Here is a 16,827-nt window from a genome sequence, read left to right on the forward strand (position 1 = left end):
GGTATGTCAAACTGCCAGGGCTATTAAACCAATCCAACAATTGGACACCCTTTTGATTACTAGGGTCTGATTCCTTTTGTTGCTGTCAGGGCCAGAAGAGTTTGCGATAAGTAATGTACTGTAGTATTATAGCAACCATTTCCCTGGGTCAGTGTTTATTCCTAAAAGTTTGAAGGCTCGAAGAAGTTTAGAGATCATTTTCCACAGTACCAAAGTTGCTGGAAAAAATAACTGATAAGGTTTTAAACCTAAATTGAAGTCCAAATGGAGTTCACTAGGATTCCAATAATGAGTTGTTAAAAGGAAATCAGTATAAGGTGTTTTTTGAATTTACAGCTTCTAATTGAAGGCCCACAAATTGAGAAGCTTCTGATAGATTGTAATTCTAAATTTCACCCAATTTTGTATCATTCTGTGAAGTTCAGATAACGTAACGGTTTCACATACACTGTACCTCCCTGCTCTGGTGAGCCCTATGCTCACAAGACTAGCACCTGCCGTACAGTTGGTCCTCCATATTAATGGATTCGTCTTCCATGGGTCCATGGGTCTTTATATAACCTACTTCAGATGACACTACTCAGAGAAGAAAAATTGCATCTGTACTGAACATGTACAGACTTATTTTCTTATTGTCCCTAAATAATACAGACCACTATTTATATAGCATTCATACTGTATTAGGAATAAGTATAAGAGATGATTTAAAGTGTATGAAAGAATTGTGGAGCTCATGTGAAGATACTATGTCATTTATATAAGGAACTTGAGCACCTGTGGATTTTGGAATTCAAGGAGAGGGACTCTAGGGACCAGGTCCCTGCAGATGCTGGGGAATGCCTGTATGTTCAGTGTCAGGCAAAGAAGGTATGTTTTTTTTCTTTAGTGCCCAAAGTGTTAGCCTAGTTCGATAAGGGTAAAGCATCACCAACATGGTTTTCTTGTTTCTCCTTTTTTTCCTTTTTATGATTGTTACAGGAGTGTCTGCGTGTAAGTGTCTGTTTGAGTATGAGTATTAGTTAGTTATATTCAGAAGACAGTGCCTTCTCATGGAAATGAGGGGTATTGGATTGGATGGGCCAAAACAGTAGCAGGGACAGGTCCCTCAGATTAGGTGGAGTTTTACCTAGGGTTTATTTTTACTTTTACCTCACACATCACAACTCTTGTCAGAGTGAGGCCTCAAGCCTAGGCTTCCTTTGAAGTTTCTGATAAATAGAAACAGAAACATCATCCAGAGAGCCCAAACCTATCCTTTCCCTCAAAAGTACAGAAAACACTGGTTAGACTTTTTAAAAAGTAAAACCTGTGCCTCTACTCTGCTTTGTTTTCTCTCTGTTGTCATGGTGAATTGTCAACTGCTGACCTAACATGCCTTAACTAATGGGCAATTTTATCCTTTATGTTACATTTCTGCACATTGATTCTCTCACAGCAGTTGCCCTGTTGTCAAGCAGTGGAAACTCTGTGTATGATTAAAGGAGGAAAAAACTCCACGCACCCAAAGCCAAAGTTTCGACTGGCTTTCTTGAGAACTTTTAAGTATCACCTAGGATGGTGTAATTATAACCTTTATTGTTAGTATGACAATCACCTAGTTAATAATTTGACAACATAATTACATTCTCTATGAATTACATAGCATCTTTATTCCAGGGGAGCAGGTTAAATAATTCATAAACATTACTCCAGTCTATATCTCTTTATGGAGGAGCTGGGATCCTAAAGATGCAGACAGTGGGATGTGGAGAGACCACTGAGTATCTCCAGGGTCTTCCACAAGTGCTCGATCTGAGCAGAGATTGACAAACCTTTTCATAAGCAGCCAAATAGTAAATAAACTCGGCCTCCCAGGCCATGTGGTCCCTGTCGCAGGTGTTCAGCTCAGCCAGAACTAGGTGACAGTCACCTAGGATTGCTTTTAATTACTTGTTCCTAGGTACATGAGCATGTTGCTCTGTTCCAACCAGAAATCATTTATGGTCCTTGAAATTTGAATTTCATATGACTTGCATATGTTGTGAAATACTCTTTTTCCCCCAACCATTTAAAAATGTAAAAGCAGGTGGAGAGCTAGATTTTGCCTGCGGGTCATAGTTTGGTCTAGAGTAGAACCCGGTGCTCTTTCTTTGGCATCCTTCCACTTGTCAGCTGTTTGTGAATTCTTCTAGAACACTAGAGGGCAGCTAAGCAATGTCCTCTGGATTGTTCTCTAAGATCTTACTCTCTGGAATGTATCAGGATTACTTTTAATTACTTGTTGATTACATTTATTAATTCATTATAGAAATAGGCAGGAGCCAAGGAACCAAGCCTTTCTAATAGCCATGGCCCACAACCAGCTGGAAGCCACACAGTTGTGTACCAGAAGAGAACATCCCTGTCCAGCACACAGCAGGGAACAAAGCAGGAGCTCAATAAATACAAGTGACTGTTAACATCCTTTGAGCATAACAAGCCCATTGTCTCATTCATGTAGATGAGTCATGCCAGAATATCTACTTTTATCCACAACTAGAGCATGAAGGAACCATCTTGGGAAATAGAGGCAATTGATTGATTGATTGTTTGATTGATACTCTGACTGGACCTAGGGCCTTTCCCTGAGCTACACCCCCATTCCTTTTTTTAAAACTTGAAATTTTGAGCCAGAGTCTTGCTGAGTTGTGCAGGCTGGGCCCTAATTTGCAATCTCCTGACTTAACCTTCCAGTGTGCGAAGGCGATCCAATTTTAAATATTGATTGTAAGCACATTTCTCAGTCCTTTAGGTGTTTATATATTGTGGACAAATCCTCTTTGGAGGTTGTTTTGAATCTAGCCAAGTTTATACTGAGTCAGTGTTGTCAAGCTCATTTGTGCCCTGATTCTCCAGAGTGTCTGCCAAATGGCTGGCAGGATCTTGAGAAGGGAAGTGGGTCCCGTATGCACAAAGGCATATGTAAAACAGAACTGTTTTGATGTACGGAGAGTGAAATCTTTAACTTCTGGTGGAAAGAAATTACTATAGAGCTGTTTTCAGAGGGAGCAGAGTTTAAGCTAGGTGAGGCTAGTGGGGTGACCCTGGGCAGGTCACTGACCCTCCCTTGGCTTTCATTTCCTGTCCACGAGATGCAGAATTAGATGACACAATCTATATTTTTCCTTCAGTGTTGTTTTTTCCTTCAAATGGAGAAATTTTTTTCTTCAATTCAAGGAAATGTTTTTAAATGTAGAAAAGTAAAAGTGTTAGTCAGGAGGAAGTTATTTACCCAAGTTACTTGTGGCCTCTTGTCTGAGCACCATGCTCTTTCCCCGGTGGTGCACACGCCTGTAGAGGTGCTGGCTGTCAGGCCCTGCAGGAAGTACTCAAGGTCCGCGACAGTCTCCACTCAAGGCATCTGGGAAATTCCTCTCTAGCTCCTCAGCCAAGGGTTTGGCTTTCTCATATGCCATGCTCTGGGTAGCTACAAGCAGGGTACCAAATTTCCCAGTAGTGTTTTCAATAGAAACAAAATGAAAAGCCCTAAGGGCTTTAAAACTGAGATGTAAATGTGCTTGTCAGCCTTTAAAGTACGAGTGAACTGAAGGTAAATAGAGAATAATTTGGGGGGCACTAGGTGCTACCCTAGGAGAACTTTGATATAAAATGTTTTAAAAATTAATCTCAACTGAAGATCTTTAGCAGATGGCCATTTCTCCATTTTTGATAAAGACCATTCAGACAAAATCCCGAACAGGTTCTCTTACCTACATGTGGGAATTTAGGGCAACAGCTTGGCAGTTCTGATTTTTCCTTGTGTATATGGTGAGTCTGAGAGATCCTTGGGTCTGGAGAGGGACTTGGTTACGAAGGCTTAATTGGGACAAAGACAGGACCTTAGAGCTTAAATTTGGTCTCTTGGCTGCCTTCTGGCAGAGAGACTTAGAGTCCCTCCATGGCTTTTGTTGAGTCCCAGCTTGCCCTCAGCTGTCATTCCAGATGACACTTCTTACTTGAACAAATGCAAATCTGCTGAGTACCTACTTCCAAGAAATTAAAGGCATTTTAATTTCTTTAAAGAAAAATTTCCTTCTCAAGTGCAGCAGACAGCTGTTACAACCCTAGTGCATACTCCGGAACAACAGGCTGAACTCCGAAAAAGGACTGGTGAAGCAGATTGCCCTGTTCCCTGACTCTGCCAGAGTTGTAGAAGAGTGAGGTTTCATAATGGAGGCCCCATCGATACCTCCTCCTCTCTTCTTGATGACATCTTGTCCCCTGTGACACGCGCCTCCCCTCCAATGGAGAGGAAAACAGGCCCAGAGAGGTCTCTGTGGCAGGTGTTGACTTGAATCTGAGCTCTGCCCCCTGTACCCAGCAGTCTGTTCTCTACACATGGGTTTGAAAATAAGTTTAGTGGTATAGTTGCTTTGGAAGCATTACCCTCTGCCTTCCTGATGAAATTAGTTTATCCAACTTAATTAGATCAACAATTGCAGCCACGGCCCTGGCTCATTCATTACTCTAATTGCCGATGTAAGATGTGCAGACTGATACGAGTTCTATTAGGCACATTAATTTTCATGTGGCCAAACAGGTGTTTCATAAGGGATTTAATGCCCTCTCTCTAGACTTCAGCAACAGATGTTAGGTCATTTTTTTTAATGTTCTCTTTTCCTGTTTGGCTTCTGAATCAGGCAAATATTGTGCAATGCATGAACCCTGTTCTGTAAAGCTAAAAACTGGAGCCAGATAATGTGCAGGAAGGCACATGCTTAGAACCCTAAGGGCTTGCACCTGTAAGGGAAGAGAGACGGATCTGCCCGGATTATTTACTGACTAAGAATTCTGGATATTCTAGCAGGGTCCGACCTGGAGTCATTTGCGTGTTCTTCGGTCCTTACCACACATCCCTCCTCAGAGAGATGTTTGCCCAATTTCACGTTGACCTACGCTGCTGGAAAATTCCATCCAGCTGTGATTCTTAAAGCTCCTCTTTGTTCCAGCATAAAGGCGGTTAACTACAGAACTTCCCCTAGCAGGGTCTGAGAAGGAGGTCATGTCTGGATGTGCAGCTTGAGCTTGTCCAGTAGAAACACAGGGTTCTTCTGGCCGAACCCTCTCTAACCTCTAATCCCAGTTAGCTCACAGCTGGAGCTAGTGTCTCAGAGGAAGGGTTGTCCAGGTCAAAGCCAGGGTCCTTTTGTAGATGCAGGAACAAGAAGTCTTTTTCCCCCAAACACCCCTGAATATGTGTCAGCTAGTTGGTTTCGGAAGTGTTTTCTTTTTTGTGTTCATTTAGTTGTGCTTTATTCACTGATTGCTGAGAATCCAGACTTAAAATGGGTTAGGGTTTCTTGGGTAGGTGGTTTCCAGTAGAACGTTATTATTTTAAAAGATTAACAAAAAAAGTTTATAGAGTCAAACATTACAAATTTGTCTCTATAATTAAGACTTTTCCACCATGACAGATTTTAAAAGTAGAGTCAGTACTAACAGTTCAGGCAGAGCAGAAAATAGATTCCAGCTAAGCACTAGTTTTGTCCTCTACCAAGACCTTTTCTGAAAATTATCTCTCAGGTCAGTTCCCTGTGAGAAGAGCCAAATCCCCGCTGATTTCCCTACCTGGGGCCACGATCTGCTATTATTTGATCTGAAAGCTCAGTAGCTCTGTGTGTGTGCGCGTGCGTGTGTGCATGTGCGTGTGTGCTCATGTGTGTTGGGAATATGCAGTGAATGCACATTGGCTGCTATTGTCTCTGATTTTAGTCTATGTAAATGTTTAATTAAATGTATAGAATGCTCTCTCTAACGTGACTCTCTCTCCTTATTAGATTCTTCTATTAACCCACTCCTATGAGACCATCTTATTTCTTGCAGATGAATGATGCTATGGGATTTGAATTGCCCTGGGTGTATTTTGTCAGTCTCGTCATCTTTGGGTCATTTTTCGTACTAAATCTTGTACTTGGTGTATTGAGCGGGTAAGCTACACCTCTTTCATCTTGAAAGCAGAGTCCTGAGGACAGTTGCCAAGACCACACAGGCTTTGCTGGAGGGGGCTGCCGAGGGAGTGCCAAATGCTTTCTGTCTGCTTTGAGATGCTTTCTTTTCTGCTGAGGCTTCCCAAAATGAAGCTATTTCCTGGAACCTTACCAGCCTTCATGAAAGAAAGCTATAGAATGACTGTTGACCAGAAATTGATCAGCATTGTTGCTTGGGATTTTAGTAGTCTTCATTGCTTGCCCTCTTGTCTGTCCTAAAATGATACACATTTATAATTGTTATCGTGGTCTGAATCCAAATTTAATGCATGTTAATTGGTACGAAATTATAGCTAAATGAGCTAGTTGGGCCAACTTTTAGCAGGCCTCGTTATAGATTTGAACAACAGAATCTTCCCTTATTTGAAGAAAAAGCAAATGGAAGGACCGAGGCCCAGTTCCTGTCCTAGGGACACGCACCTTCAGCCGAGGCACTGAGTGGTCTGACAGCTGCACCTGGGCTCTGCTCTTTAGTAGATGGATAACTGATAACTGATCTCCTTACATTTTACAGGTAAATGATGCGATAGGATGGGAATGGCCATGGGTGTATTTTGTTAGTCTGATCATCCTTGGCTCATTTTTCGTCCTTAACCTGGTTCTTGGTGTCCTTAGTGGGTAAGCAGTTGGATCAATGTTGCACATTCTCCTGCTGCCACATGTGAGGCAGCTCTGCGTGTCTCCTAGCTGCTCTCTGACGGCTTTTCTGCATGCGTTTGGACTGATGTCCCCTCCGTGTGTTGCTTTTGGATTGAACTGTGATTCCTTCTGCCTGTTATTTGTCTGTGAGATTCTGTGTTTCTGATGCTTGCCGACCACTGTTAATGAAAATGTCCCCCAGAAGCATTAGTATCAAATGTGTAGAAGTGGATCACAAGTAAGTAAAAGGCTTCTTCTTGGTCTCCCCCAGGAAAGGGCCTTTATCTCTTTGGGGTGTGTGTGTGTCTGGGGCGGGGTTGGCTTTCCATTGGTACATAACCTCACCCTTTTGTGTACATAACCTAGCCCTCAGGGTGTTTCAGATTTTGTTGTGAAGGAAAAATAAACCTAGATTAGCACATAAGTACTGAAAAGTTTGAGCCCTACTTCCTCAGATGGGGATCGTTTATCACTTTGGTTTCCTGCTGCTATCATTGTGGGAATTGTCCCTCTTATTCAGTTTTAACCGTCCATGTCTTTTTTTTTTTTCCCCTGTACCAGGAGTTGAACTCACCACCTCACGCTTGCCAAGCAGGCGCTATGCTGCTGAGCTAAATCCCCAGCTCCCCCTCCACCCATCCATGTCTTGTAGAACCTCTCTTCCACGCAGAATGGTGATCAGCTTCTGCACATACGTTTCTCCAGCCCTGTCATAGCCCTTGCCTCCCCTCAGCCATATAGCACACAGCTGTGGCAGTGGTGGTGGTGTTGTGGGGTGCCTGGAGATGTCCATCAGCTCCCCCCTCCCAAGCCTTTGTCACTACCCAGAGCACAGACACCCTCAGGAAGTAATGTTCCTGGACTCGATTCCAGGAAAGTTTATCTACTCCTCACTAGCTTTTTCTGCTCTTCCTGAGGCTATGTCTGGGGGAAGTGATGTCTTTGTATATGCCAAATTAGTGAAGAGATCTTAATTGCTCTCCCCCCTTTTTTTTAAAGCACTGACTTTTACAGAGCAGAAAGCAAAACTAAGTTACCTGTCTTGGCTTCCTTTTTTCACTTTCCTTCACCCCTGCCCGTTCCCAGGGGATGTGCCTTGCGAGTCCCCATGATTGAGTTTGGTCCGTTCCATACGATGGCTACACACTGTCCTGTGAGTCCAGTACTTAGAAATGGCTCAGCAACCAGTCCTCCTCCCCACCTCTGACGAGAGGCGTCAGGCCAGGACTGAGCTGATGTTGGCTGCAGGGTCCGGGGCGGTGACAGCATTCCTCCTCCCCTGCCCGAGCTGCCTTCTGCAGGTCATGTTCTTTCACTGCAAACCTTAAAAGACCTTCCTCCTAATGAGCTTCTGTGGCCTGAGGTTAGGCTTGGGACGGTGACAGTGGCAATTATCCCTGGAGAAACTTTGCCATAGGAACTGCCCATACAAGGTTAACAGCAGTTCTGTTGTGAATTCCTTGGCGCCCCATGTCTCCTAAACCCAACTAAACTGACGGAGGCCATGGAAACCACTAATTTTAACAGTGCTGGTGACATGCCTTATCTTTTAGCTTCCCTGGGCAGGAATCATTGCCCCAGCATAATGAAGTAGAGTTCAGAGCCAAGTCACAAGATGCTTTAAAAAAAAAAAAAAAAAAAAGGAAAAGATGGGAGGGGCTCATTATAATAATGGGAGTTCAACATGCAACCCCTTAGGAGGCATCCGTAGCTGAGTGGTTTAAAAGAAAGCACACGTCTTCATGGAACAACCAGTGTTTTGAAATGTATCTTGAGGAAAAAGTAAAATTTTCAAAGACATTATTATTTTTACATCAAACAAAACTATTAAGTAGAGTGCAAATGATACATAAATTTAAAACAGGAAACACAAAACTGTCCAGCAGTTTTGACCATCAATCCACACTGTGCTCAGACTTCTGAGGGCTACCTGCTGCTCTGCTCCCTGCAAAGGGAGGTGGGAGCCTCGGTAGGAACAGTGTCTGCAGAGCAGAGCCTCTCAGCTTTGTTGGCTTCTCTGGCCAACGTTCCCTGAGTTTCTGCTGAGGGCAGGACTCCGAGCCCGAGGCCAGGGGTGCCAAGATGGCTGAGGCGCAGACAGAGGCCTCGTTCTCCAGCCTGTGTTGTCTGCTGGTGGGCAGCGTGTAAGTGGCACAGCATGACAAGTGCAGAGCTGGGGGTTTGTGAGATGCGTCTCAAACAAGGAGGAGGTCCTAGCAGAGGAAACTGGATGAGGGGCTGGCACGTTTGCACTGCTTCCGACAGTGCCCTGTAGTTTTCTGTCCAGGTGTGCTCCTCTGGCTTTTTTGTTCGTATTTTTTATATTAAGGCAAGTTTAAAATTTTTATTTTTGTTTTAAGATCTGCTCTTCGTAAATTTTTAAGGGAACACTAGAAGTGTAACAAAACCAGGACGTAAATGTCAAAAGGAAGACAATTACTGTTGTTTAGTCCCGAAGGAGCTATCAGACCAACACAAGTGTGATTCCAAAACAGCCGATGAAAAGACTCTCAGACACCTCAGCTGTGACCACGCGTGCTGTGGTCTTCTTAGTGGAGAAATGTTAGATGACGCTGTGCATCTCGGTCAGTGAACCATCTTTAAAGCACTTGGCTATGCTCTTTGGCGCCTTCTTTTTTCACTTGACCATGTCATTCTATTGTATTCTCGTACTGATGTTAATCTGCACAGTTGATTTGGTGTTATATGTAATTTTAAGGTATTGAAAAACTAATGCTTTGGGAAAACCTTTGGTTTTCTAACAGACCTTTTTTCTTCAAGGTGAGTATCAAGTTGGTGAACTGTGTGCCCTGGGTAGCCGAGGCTGGGGGGTGCTCTGGGGGAGGAGCTGTCTGTAACTAGTGTTGCTCTTTAGCATTAAGTCTTTGAAGAGACAATGCAGTGGTGACTACGGGAGCGGACAGAGTGTCTCCATTAAGTCTACGTCCAGACAAATTATGTGTATCTCACCTTCTCACGCTGGCTTTTTAGAAGTTTTGACTTTTCACTTTTAAAGCTGTTCATTTAGCTCCTGTCTCTTCTGAGGTTTTTCTTAGTGCAGAAGGACAAGAGAGCACATTGCCGTTTCAGCACGTGGTCTCCAGGGAGTCACTGCTGGATTCCCAGGGGCAGAGTAGTGTCCATGGGCAGTGGGAGGACGGGCAAAGGGCTTGCTTCTTCCCTTAGGGGCCCACTTGCCACTGACCACTCCTGGGGCGGTGGTGTCTGAGCCTCTCAAATGGAGGACCGCCTAGGCTCCTTAGATGTTACCGAGATGCCCCAAGAAGGAGAAGAACTGGGCTGTGTCCTGCCGGTGTCACCTTTCATTCTGGGGCTCATTTAGTCCCCCTGATCCTCAGTCTCCTCATCCCTGAGCCAAGATTAAACCTGTCCAGCCCTCTTGCTCACAGGGTGGTTTTAAATCAGCTAATGAATGTAGAATTGCTTTGAGACAATACAACTACATAAAGAATCGTATTCATTTAATATACCCTTATCTTAAATCACAGATCTTTCCCTTTTCTCCTCTCTGGGTGAAGTGGAAACACTCTGAGAGGGTCTTTGGAAATTCTGAGGTGTCACCTTTTCTGGATTCTCCAGGAAATGGCCAAGAGGAATACGCTTTATACAAACATTAATGCTGCAGTCTGCCCCTCAAGAGGTGGCCATGGAGGTGTAAATATGCCTTGTCTACCATGCAGTGTTATGCATGACTAAACCATTGCTGTAAAGTTACATCTCACAAGGCATATTTTTAAATACAAATATAGGGAAGTGGCATTTTTGGAGCGTAGTGCTTAAGCATAACCAGCTTTAGAGTCCAATAACCAAGACTGAGTCTTTGCTCTTATGCTTTAGCTGTTGTGGGTTTGGAAGCAAATACCAGCATCTTTGAGCCTTCCTCTCCTCATCTGTAAAACTGAGCTCATGACAGTGCGAACCTTAGGACATTCAGTGCGGACCAGAGGGCCAAAGAATGTAGAGTGCTTGGTTGTTGTTACATGGCTCCAGTAAGGCTGGATATGGGATTTGATGCAAATGAAGAACGTGGCCAAGATATGTCTGCATTAATGAGAAATCAAAGTTACTTATTTCCGAGGCTCTCATTCTCATGTGTTAGGCAAGTGTTGTACCACTGAGCTGTATCCCTAGCCCCTATAACATTTTATTACATAAGTATATATAAATGACATGAGGTGATAATTACTAAAGGATATTACTACATAAACCACCTCTTGGGTCTGCCTTATGAAATAGATTTAAATGATTTATAATTCATCTGTGAATTCAAAGCTTTTGTCAATATCTTAAAAATATTTTACATACTTTCTGAAGCAGGCTTCTTCTGTTATTAGATGATAAATGTTCTTAATAAACCAGCTTTTATGACATAAAACTGAGTGTAAACCCAGCTCCTGTCTATAAATTCAGAATCATTCAGCTCCAAGTTAATTAGTCTTTTTTGTGTGTTCTAGGTCAGAGGTACCATTAGAAGTCACAGTCTCTTTCCATATTACTGGAGGTTTGCTGAACTTCAGTGTTTTCAGGGAAAAATGGATGAAGTGAAGCATTCCAGAAAAGCAAGGACAATTTTCAGAGCAGTCCATCTTTCTGAGTTTCACTTCTTTTACAAAATAAAACTACTTTATTAAAACAAAAGTCTGCATACTACACAATTTACAAACTTAAAATGTAAGATTCACTGGGCCCAGCACTTTGACAGTAACAGTGATACAGCCACAGCCACAATCAAGCTTAGGTTATACTTGCCATCCCAATTCAAAACACTCTATGTACTAGGCATTCTCTCCCAGTCCCTCCCCTTAAATCTAGGCTGAGTTTCATTTCCACAACCCACTTTGGATATATCAGATACTAAGGACCTAGATAAAGACTCAGGCATGCCTGTTATTATGAAAGCTGGGCTTCCTAAACAAAAGTTCATGGTATAGAGCACTGGTGGGGCTGTGGACTGAATTATGTTGTATTCTGAATTGTATCAGAATTTTACAGACTGGAATTAAATTTGGAGCACCATGATTTGTACGTTGGTCCATTTACGTTCATTGCCTTATGGTCCATACACTCTCTGATTCTTCTCCTTGAATATTGGCATGGGAGGCAAAATATACCAGTAGATGTTACTTTTATCACTTGTGAATATTTTCTAAATGGAGGCATACCTTCCAAGCGTAGGCATTCTTATACTTTTCTTTTCTGACTGGGATTAGTTTTTTTCTCTCAACCTCTTAGCAGCATCTGCTGATAGAAAGTGAACAACGAAATTTCCTCCCACACGCACACTAACATGGTTGCATCTTGGAAGAGCAGTTGAATTCCTTAACAAAATTTTGCAAGGATATTGTTGAGGGCATAGGATAACCACAGCAGCAGTGTGAGTTTTTATTGGAATATTAACAGAATAGATATGTACTGAGGTAATGAGAATTCCATATCTTGGCCAACAGAGAACTTTTGGTAAATTTTTTACAAGGCACATAGAAGTCTGGTCTAAAAACAAAGAAACAGCGGAGCACTCTTAGTAAGATAGTTTTTATGTTTTTAAACAATTGTTTTTCCTTTGTGTAATTAGTAGTGGTCAGGCTGCTGAATGCCAAAGATACCTTTAATGAGCGTTTGTAGCAAGATACTTCCCTACAGCTAGCTAGAGTCACCTTTGATTTAACTAGGCTGCCTGTTCAAAAGATTTCTCCACACAGCTAGATGTCACTTTTCTTGAACTTTGAAGTGGTGTTGCAAATGGGAGTAATGCAGAGGTCAGGGTGCTGGAAAAAACCAAAGTCATTAAGTAACCTCATGAGGTTTGGCTTTGGTAGAGCAAGAAATTAAGCTCCAGTTTAACTTTAAATGGAAGAATACCAAATTTCCTTTTTCTAGTAAAGAACCAAAGTAAACATTTGCATATGCTTTTGAACACTGAGCTTTCTTGTTGCAGGAGGCTGTCAGGGGTAGCTGGCAGAAGTACCCTGGGCCGTTGGCGCCATGGCATCTGATGCACACAGGCTGGTAGCCACACCTGATGTGAACAAGTGAGTGGTAGCCTCTTTGCTGCTGACTCGCAGCTACTGTTTCCATAGAAATGGCTGTCGGGATCAGTGGAAACGAGGTAAGTGAAAGTTTTCGCTGATCCTTGTTTCCATCAAGCTGACGTCTGTTTCCCTGGCAACAGCAGTGGACAGCAGCCAGCACTAGCAGGAGATTGAGTGGCACACTCTCACTTGTCAGCTGTGGCTATCATCTGTTCTGACCATATTCTTTTTGATAGCTCATAGCAAAGACCTCAGAGGACCCAGGAGGCACCTCTGGCCACATGCGCCCTTTTGGGCATCCATTCTGCCCATAGCAGGCTATGCGCTAAGTAGACTGTCAGCAGATTTCTCTCCACCTGCACGCTCTGGTGTGTTGCTGTGCTGTTTAAGAAAAGGGAAAAGGTTGTTGGGGGCAATACTGTTGCAGACCTGACTGTTGAGTCTGTTGATCTCAAATCCTATGGGAAGAGAATTTATGACGGTGCTTTCATGCACAGACCCAGCTCTTTGGAAAACTGTTGGTACCTTAGTAGTTGAAATTAAAGCCGTAATTTTCCTGTGTTCCCTATTCAGTCACTGGCGTTAACAGTTGCCATTACTTCTACAGTGAAAAGGATGTTTATGAGTTTAATAATTTGACTCTTTGTGCGAAACATGTTGAAGACTGCCTCTAAGATGTTACTGTCAACTTTATGCCAGTTTTTTTTTCTTCTGTGTAATGTTCTTTTACAGGCTAGTAAAATTGCTTACAGAGATCAAATACTGGTATTGCAGGGCAGCTTGGTATACAGTGACCAGTATGTCTATCATATATGGAGCTGTTCTTTATTAAAGTTCAACAGTGGTTCCTTTCTGGATTCCCATTTTAACATTTCAGCAAAGGTATGGATCCAAGGTGTAAGTACCCTCCAGCCTGTATGAGTCCGCACCACGGGAGGGAGCACCAGCAGTGTCGCCCTTTTAGGGAGATGACAGCTCCTGGGGAAAGGCATGAAATGAGCTGTTGGTCTAAACCCTTAAATATAACATTCCTTTATTTAAAAACAAAAGTTATTTTATCTGAAAAATACTGTATAGTTCAGAAATGTGTCTTTGAGAATCAGATGACGGTACAGGTCCCAGTGTTACGAAAATTTAGATTTGCTATCCAGAAAAAGACTGGAAAGTTGTGCATTCTGTCTTTGGAAGGCATTCTAAGGGACTTCATCTTCAGCTCTCTGGAGCACGGTAACTATGCTTGGCCTAAAGGCAATGTTTGGGATGACCCTTACACACTTCTGAGCCATGTGGTTGGATTCAATATGACAGATGAATAAGAGGCAGAAAGTTCTGCTAGATACTTTCTTCTGTGTATTAAATTTCTTAAAAGGAATGACTTATCCATTCACGTAGGCAATATTTTTGTGATGCCCGCACAGTGGCAGGTGTATCTGCCAAGTACCCTGCTAAGCACTGGGTTTGCGGTAATGAGCTTACACAGTTTCTCTCTTCATGGAGCTTATGTCTAACGATGGAAGCAAGAGTTACGGTAGAACACTGTCATAAGGCCTTGGAAGAAAGGTAAATGATTCTGTGAGAGTGTTTAATGCGCACAGCTGGTGTCCGTTAGGGGCTGTGGGAAGCACCCTAGGAAAAAAGTAAAGAATGAATAAATTACCCTCATGTCTAGACCAGGTGAGAGAAGAGGCTGGGCAGTATGTTCCGGACAAAGGAATAACTCCTGCGAAGGCCTACAGTAGGAAGCAGCAGAGGACGTGGGAAGAACTAGACAAACCGGGACAGTAGGGCACCAAGGGCAGGCGGAGGGAGAGTGAGGAAAGAAACTGGTCTGCAGGGCCTAGATCACATAGGTCCTTGGAGACCGTGTCACACATCCTCAGCTCAAGGGTGGGGGATCCACTGATGAATTTCAAGCGGCAAGTAACATGATTTAAATTTGCATTTTATAAAAACATCACTTTTTTGTCTTCATTTTACCTTAAAATAAGGAAAACATAAATTGGTGGCTGGGTAAGAGGGATGCACGGATAGGTGATTTAACAAAAATGTAGCAGGTATTGATTTGGATTCTAGGTGGTAAGCATAAGGGTGATTATTGTATATAATTTTTCTACTTTTATGAACAACATTTTCTTAATAAAATGTTGGGGGAAATCTTGATATAAAAATCCCTGTGGCTGTAGTAGTATGAATAGGTTGAATGGGTAAAAGAAAGAATGCAGACGGACAGAATAATTTAAGGCTCTTGTAATCTACTTCCAGCCACAACATACTAACAGTACCAAACTGGACCTTTTACCATAAACAGCTATAAAACAGGACAAAAGTGTGCAGGAACTACCTTCAGAACAGAGTTCTGGAACAGGGAAATAGGCAGTGCAGGGTTGAGATTTACAAGGGAAGGGAAACACATGAGATAAACTCGGGTTTCCTGGCTCTCTGCCTGGAGACACTTTTAGAACTGTGGCAGAGGGAGGCAGAGGTAACCAGAGGATGTGAGTCTATTTGATGAAGAGGCCAAGAACACAGTTCAAGGCTGCTAAGACAGTTGGGATTTTTAGGACAGTAACAGACTTGTTGAGAGAAGGACTCCAAAAATCTGAATAGAGCTCCTCTTAAATCTTTGGCCATATGGTAAACTGCGTATGTGCCAGGTAACACTTACTGAGGCCTGGCAGCAAAAGGCTACTAGAAATCCTACAAGGCTGAGCCCTGACCAGCTAAAGTAGATTGACTGTGGTGAATACATTGGGCATTCAATTGAGACTTCAAAAGAGAAGGTACTTTAGTAAGGCTACTCTAGGTCTGTCCTAAAAACCTTAAGGACAAGTTTCAAAAGGGTCAGGCCAAATGATGAATAAATGAAATATTTGGCCAAACAAAAATGTGATACCCATTAAAGGAAAATATAGTACTCAAGAAGGAAGATCAAAAGTTACAAGACATGAAAACATCCACAGTCAGTGGGAGAAGAGTCAATAGAGACACATCAAGATGACAGAAATATTGTAATTAGTAGCCACAGATTTTAAAATCTCTATACTGTGCACCTCCTCAAGGAACTGAAGGAAAAAGACGCATATAATAAAGGAACAGGTAGTAAGTCTCAGTAGAGAAATACAAACAATACAGTATCTTTTAAAAAAAAAGAATAATTTGGACACTGCAGGGAAAAAGATCAATGAAGGTATAGTGGTAATAAAAAGCAGTCTGATCAATGTAAAATTGTAAAGGAAAAAAATAGCAGAAAATGGTTCAAGTTTTATGAAAGCTGTAAATTCACAGATCCAAGAAGCATAACAAATGTCAAGTAGTATAAGCACAAAGAAGACCACTCTTAAGCACATCAAATGCAAATTGCTGAAAACAAAAGATAAAGAGAATATTTTAAAAGAATTGAGGATGAAAAAACTTTATTACCTACTAGAATAAGATAATATCTATTGAGTTATTTTCACAAATAATGCAAGCAAGCCACAAGAAAATGGAATATTTTTAAAGAGTTGAAAAAGAATTTAAAACAAATATTCCATTAAAAACAAGTATCTTTCAAAAATTAAGGTGAAGTAAAGAAATTTTCAAATAAAAGCAAAGAAAATTGGCTACCAATAAATCTGCACTATAAGAAATATTAAAGGACATTTTCTGGGCTAAAAGAAAATGATTTGAGATACAAGCATGAATTCTCACTTAAAAAATAAGCACCAGGCATATCTGTAATCTTAGTTCCTTGGAGGCTGAGTCAGGAGCATTACAACTTCAAGGCAAGCCCAGGCAACTTAGCAAGACCCTGTCTCAGGGAACTAAGGGTGGACTTCAGTGGGAAAGGTTTGCCTGAGCTGAGGGAAACCCTGGGGTTCAGCCCCCAGTACTGCTGGTGAGGGAGGGTCACCCACCAAAAATGGCAAAGATGAAGATAAAAAACATTCTTTTCATTCCTTTAAAAGATGAAGTAAAACTAGCATCAGGGTAAAATGAACTATAGGTCAGTAGAGTCACAAAATAAAAAAAGAATGGAGCATTATTTTTAAATTCATGTATGTGTTTTAGATAATACGTAAATTACAGACATAGTAACTTAAGGATGCATATAATAATGTGTAGAGTAATGATTAAAAATTTAAAAACAGTTA

At 42.0% G+C, this 16,827-nt stretch overlaps 1 protein-coding gene across 10 annotated transcripts in view; it reads left to right on the top strand.

Annotated features, from left to right (window-relative positions):
- Nucleotides 1–16,827, top strand: part of Cacna1d (calcium channel, voltage-dependent, L type, alpha 1D subunit) — a gene marked incomplete at its 5' end in the record, with an annotated part of 346,833 nt that overhangs the window by 202,891 nt on the left and 127,115 nt on the right. For 5 of the 10 annotated variants that reach the window (XM_005387369.2, XM_005387371.2, XM_013515608.1 and 2 more), the window contains 1 exon segment: nucleotides 5,842–5,945. In XM_005387369.2, the coding sequence (XP_005387426.1) occupies nucleotides 5,842–5,945 (104 nt within the window). 10 annotated transcript variants of the gene reach the window in all.

This window comes from Chinchilla lanigera, unplaced genomic scaffold (genome assembly GCF_000276665.1).
Source record: "Chinchilla lanigera isolate Chin_1 unplaced genomic scaffold, ChiLan1.0 scaffold00029, whole genome shotgun sequence".
Lineage (NCBI taxonomy): Eukaryota > Metazoa > Chordata > Mammalia > Rodentia > Chinchillidae > Chinchilla > Chinchilla lanigera.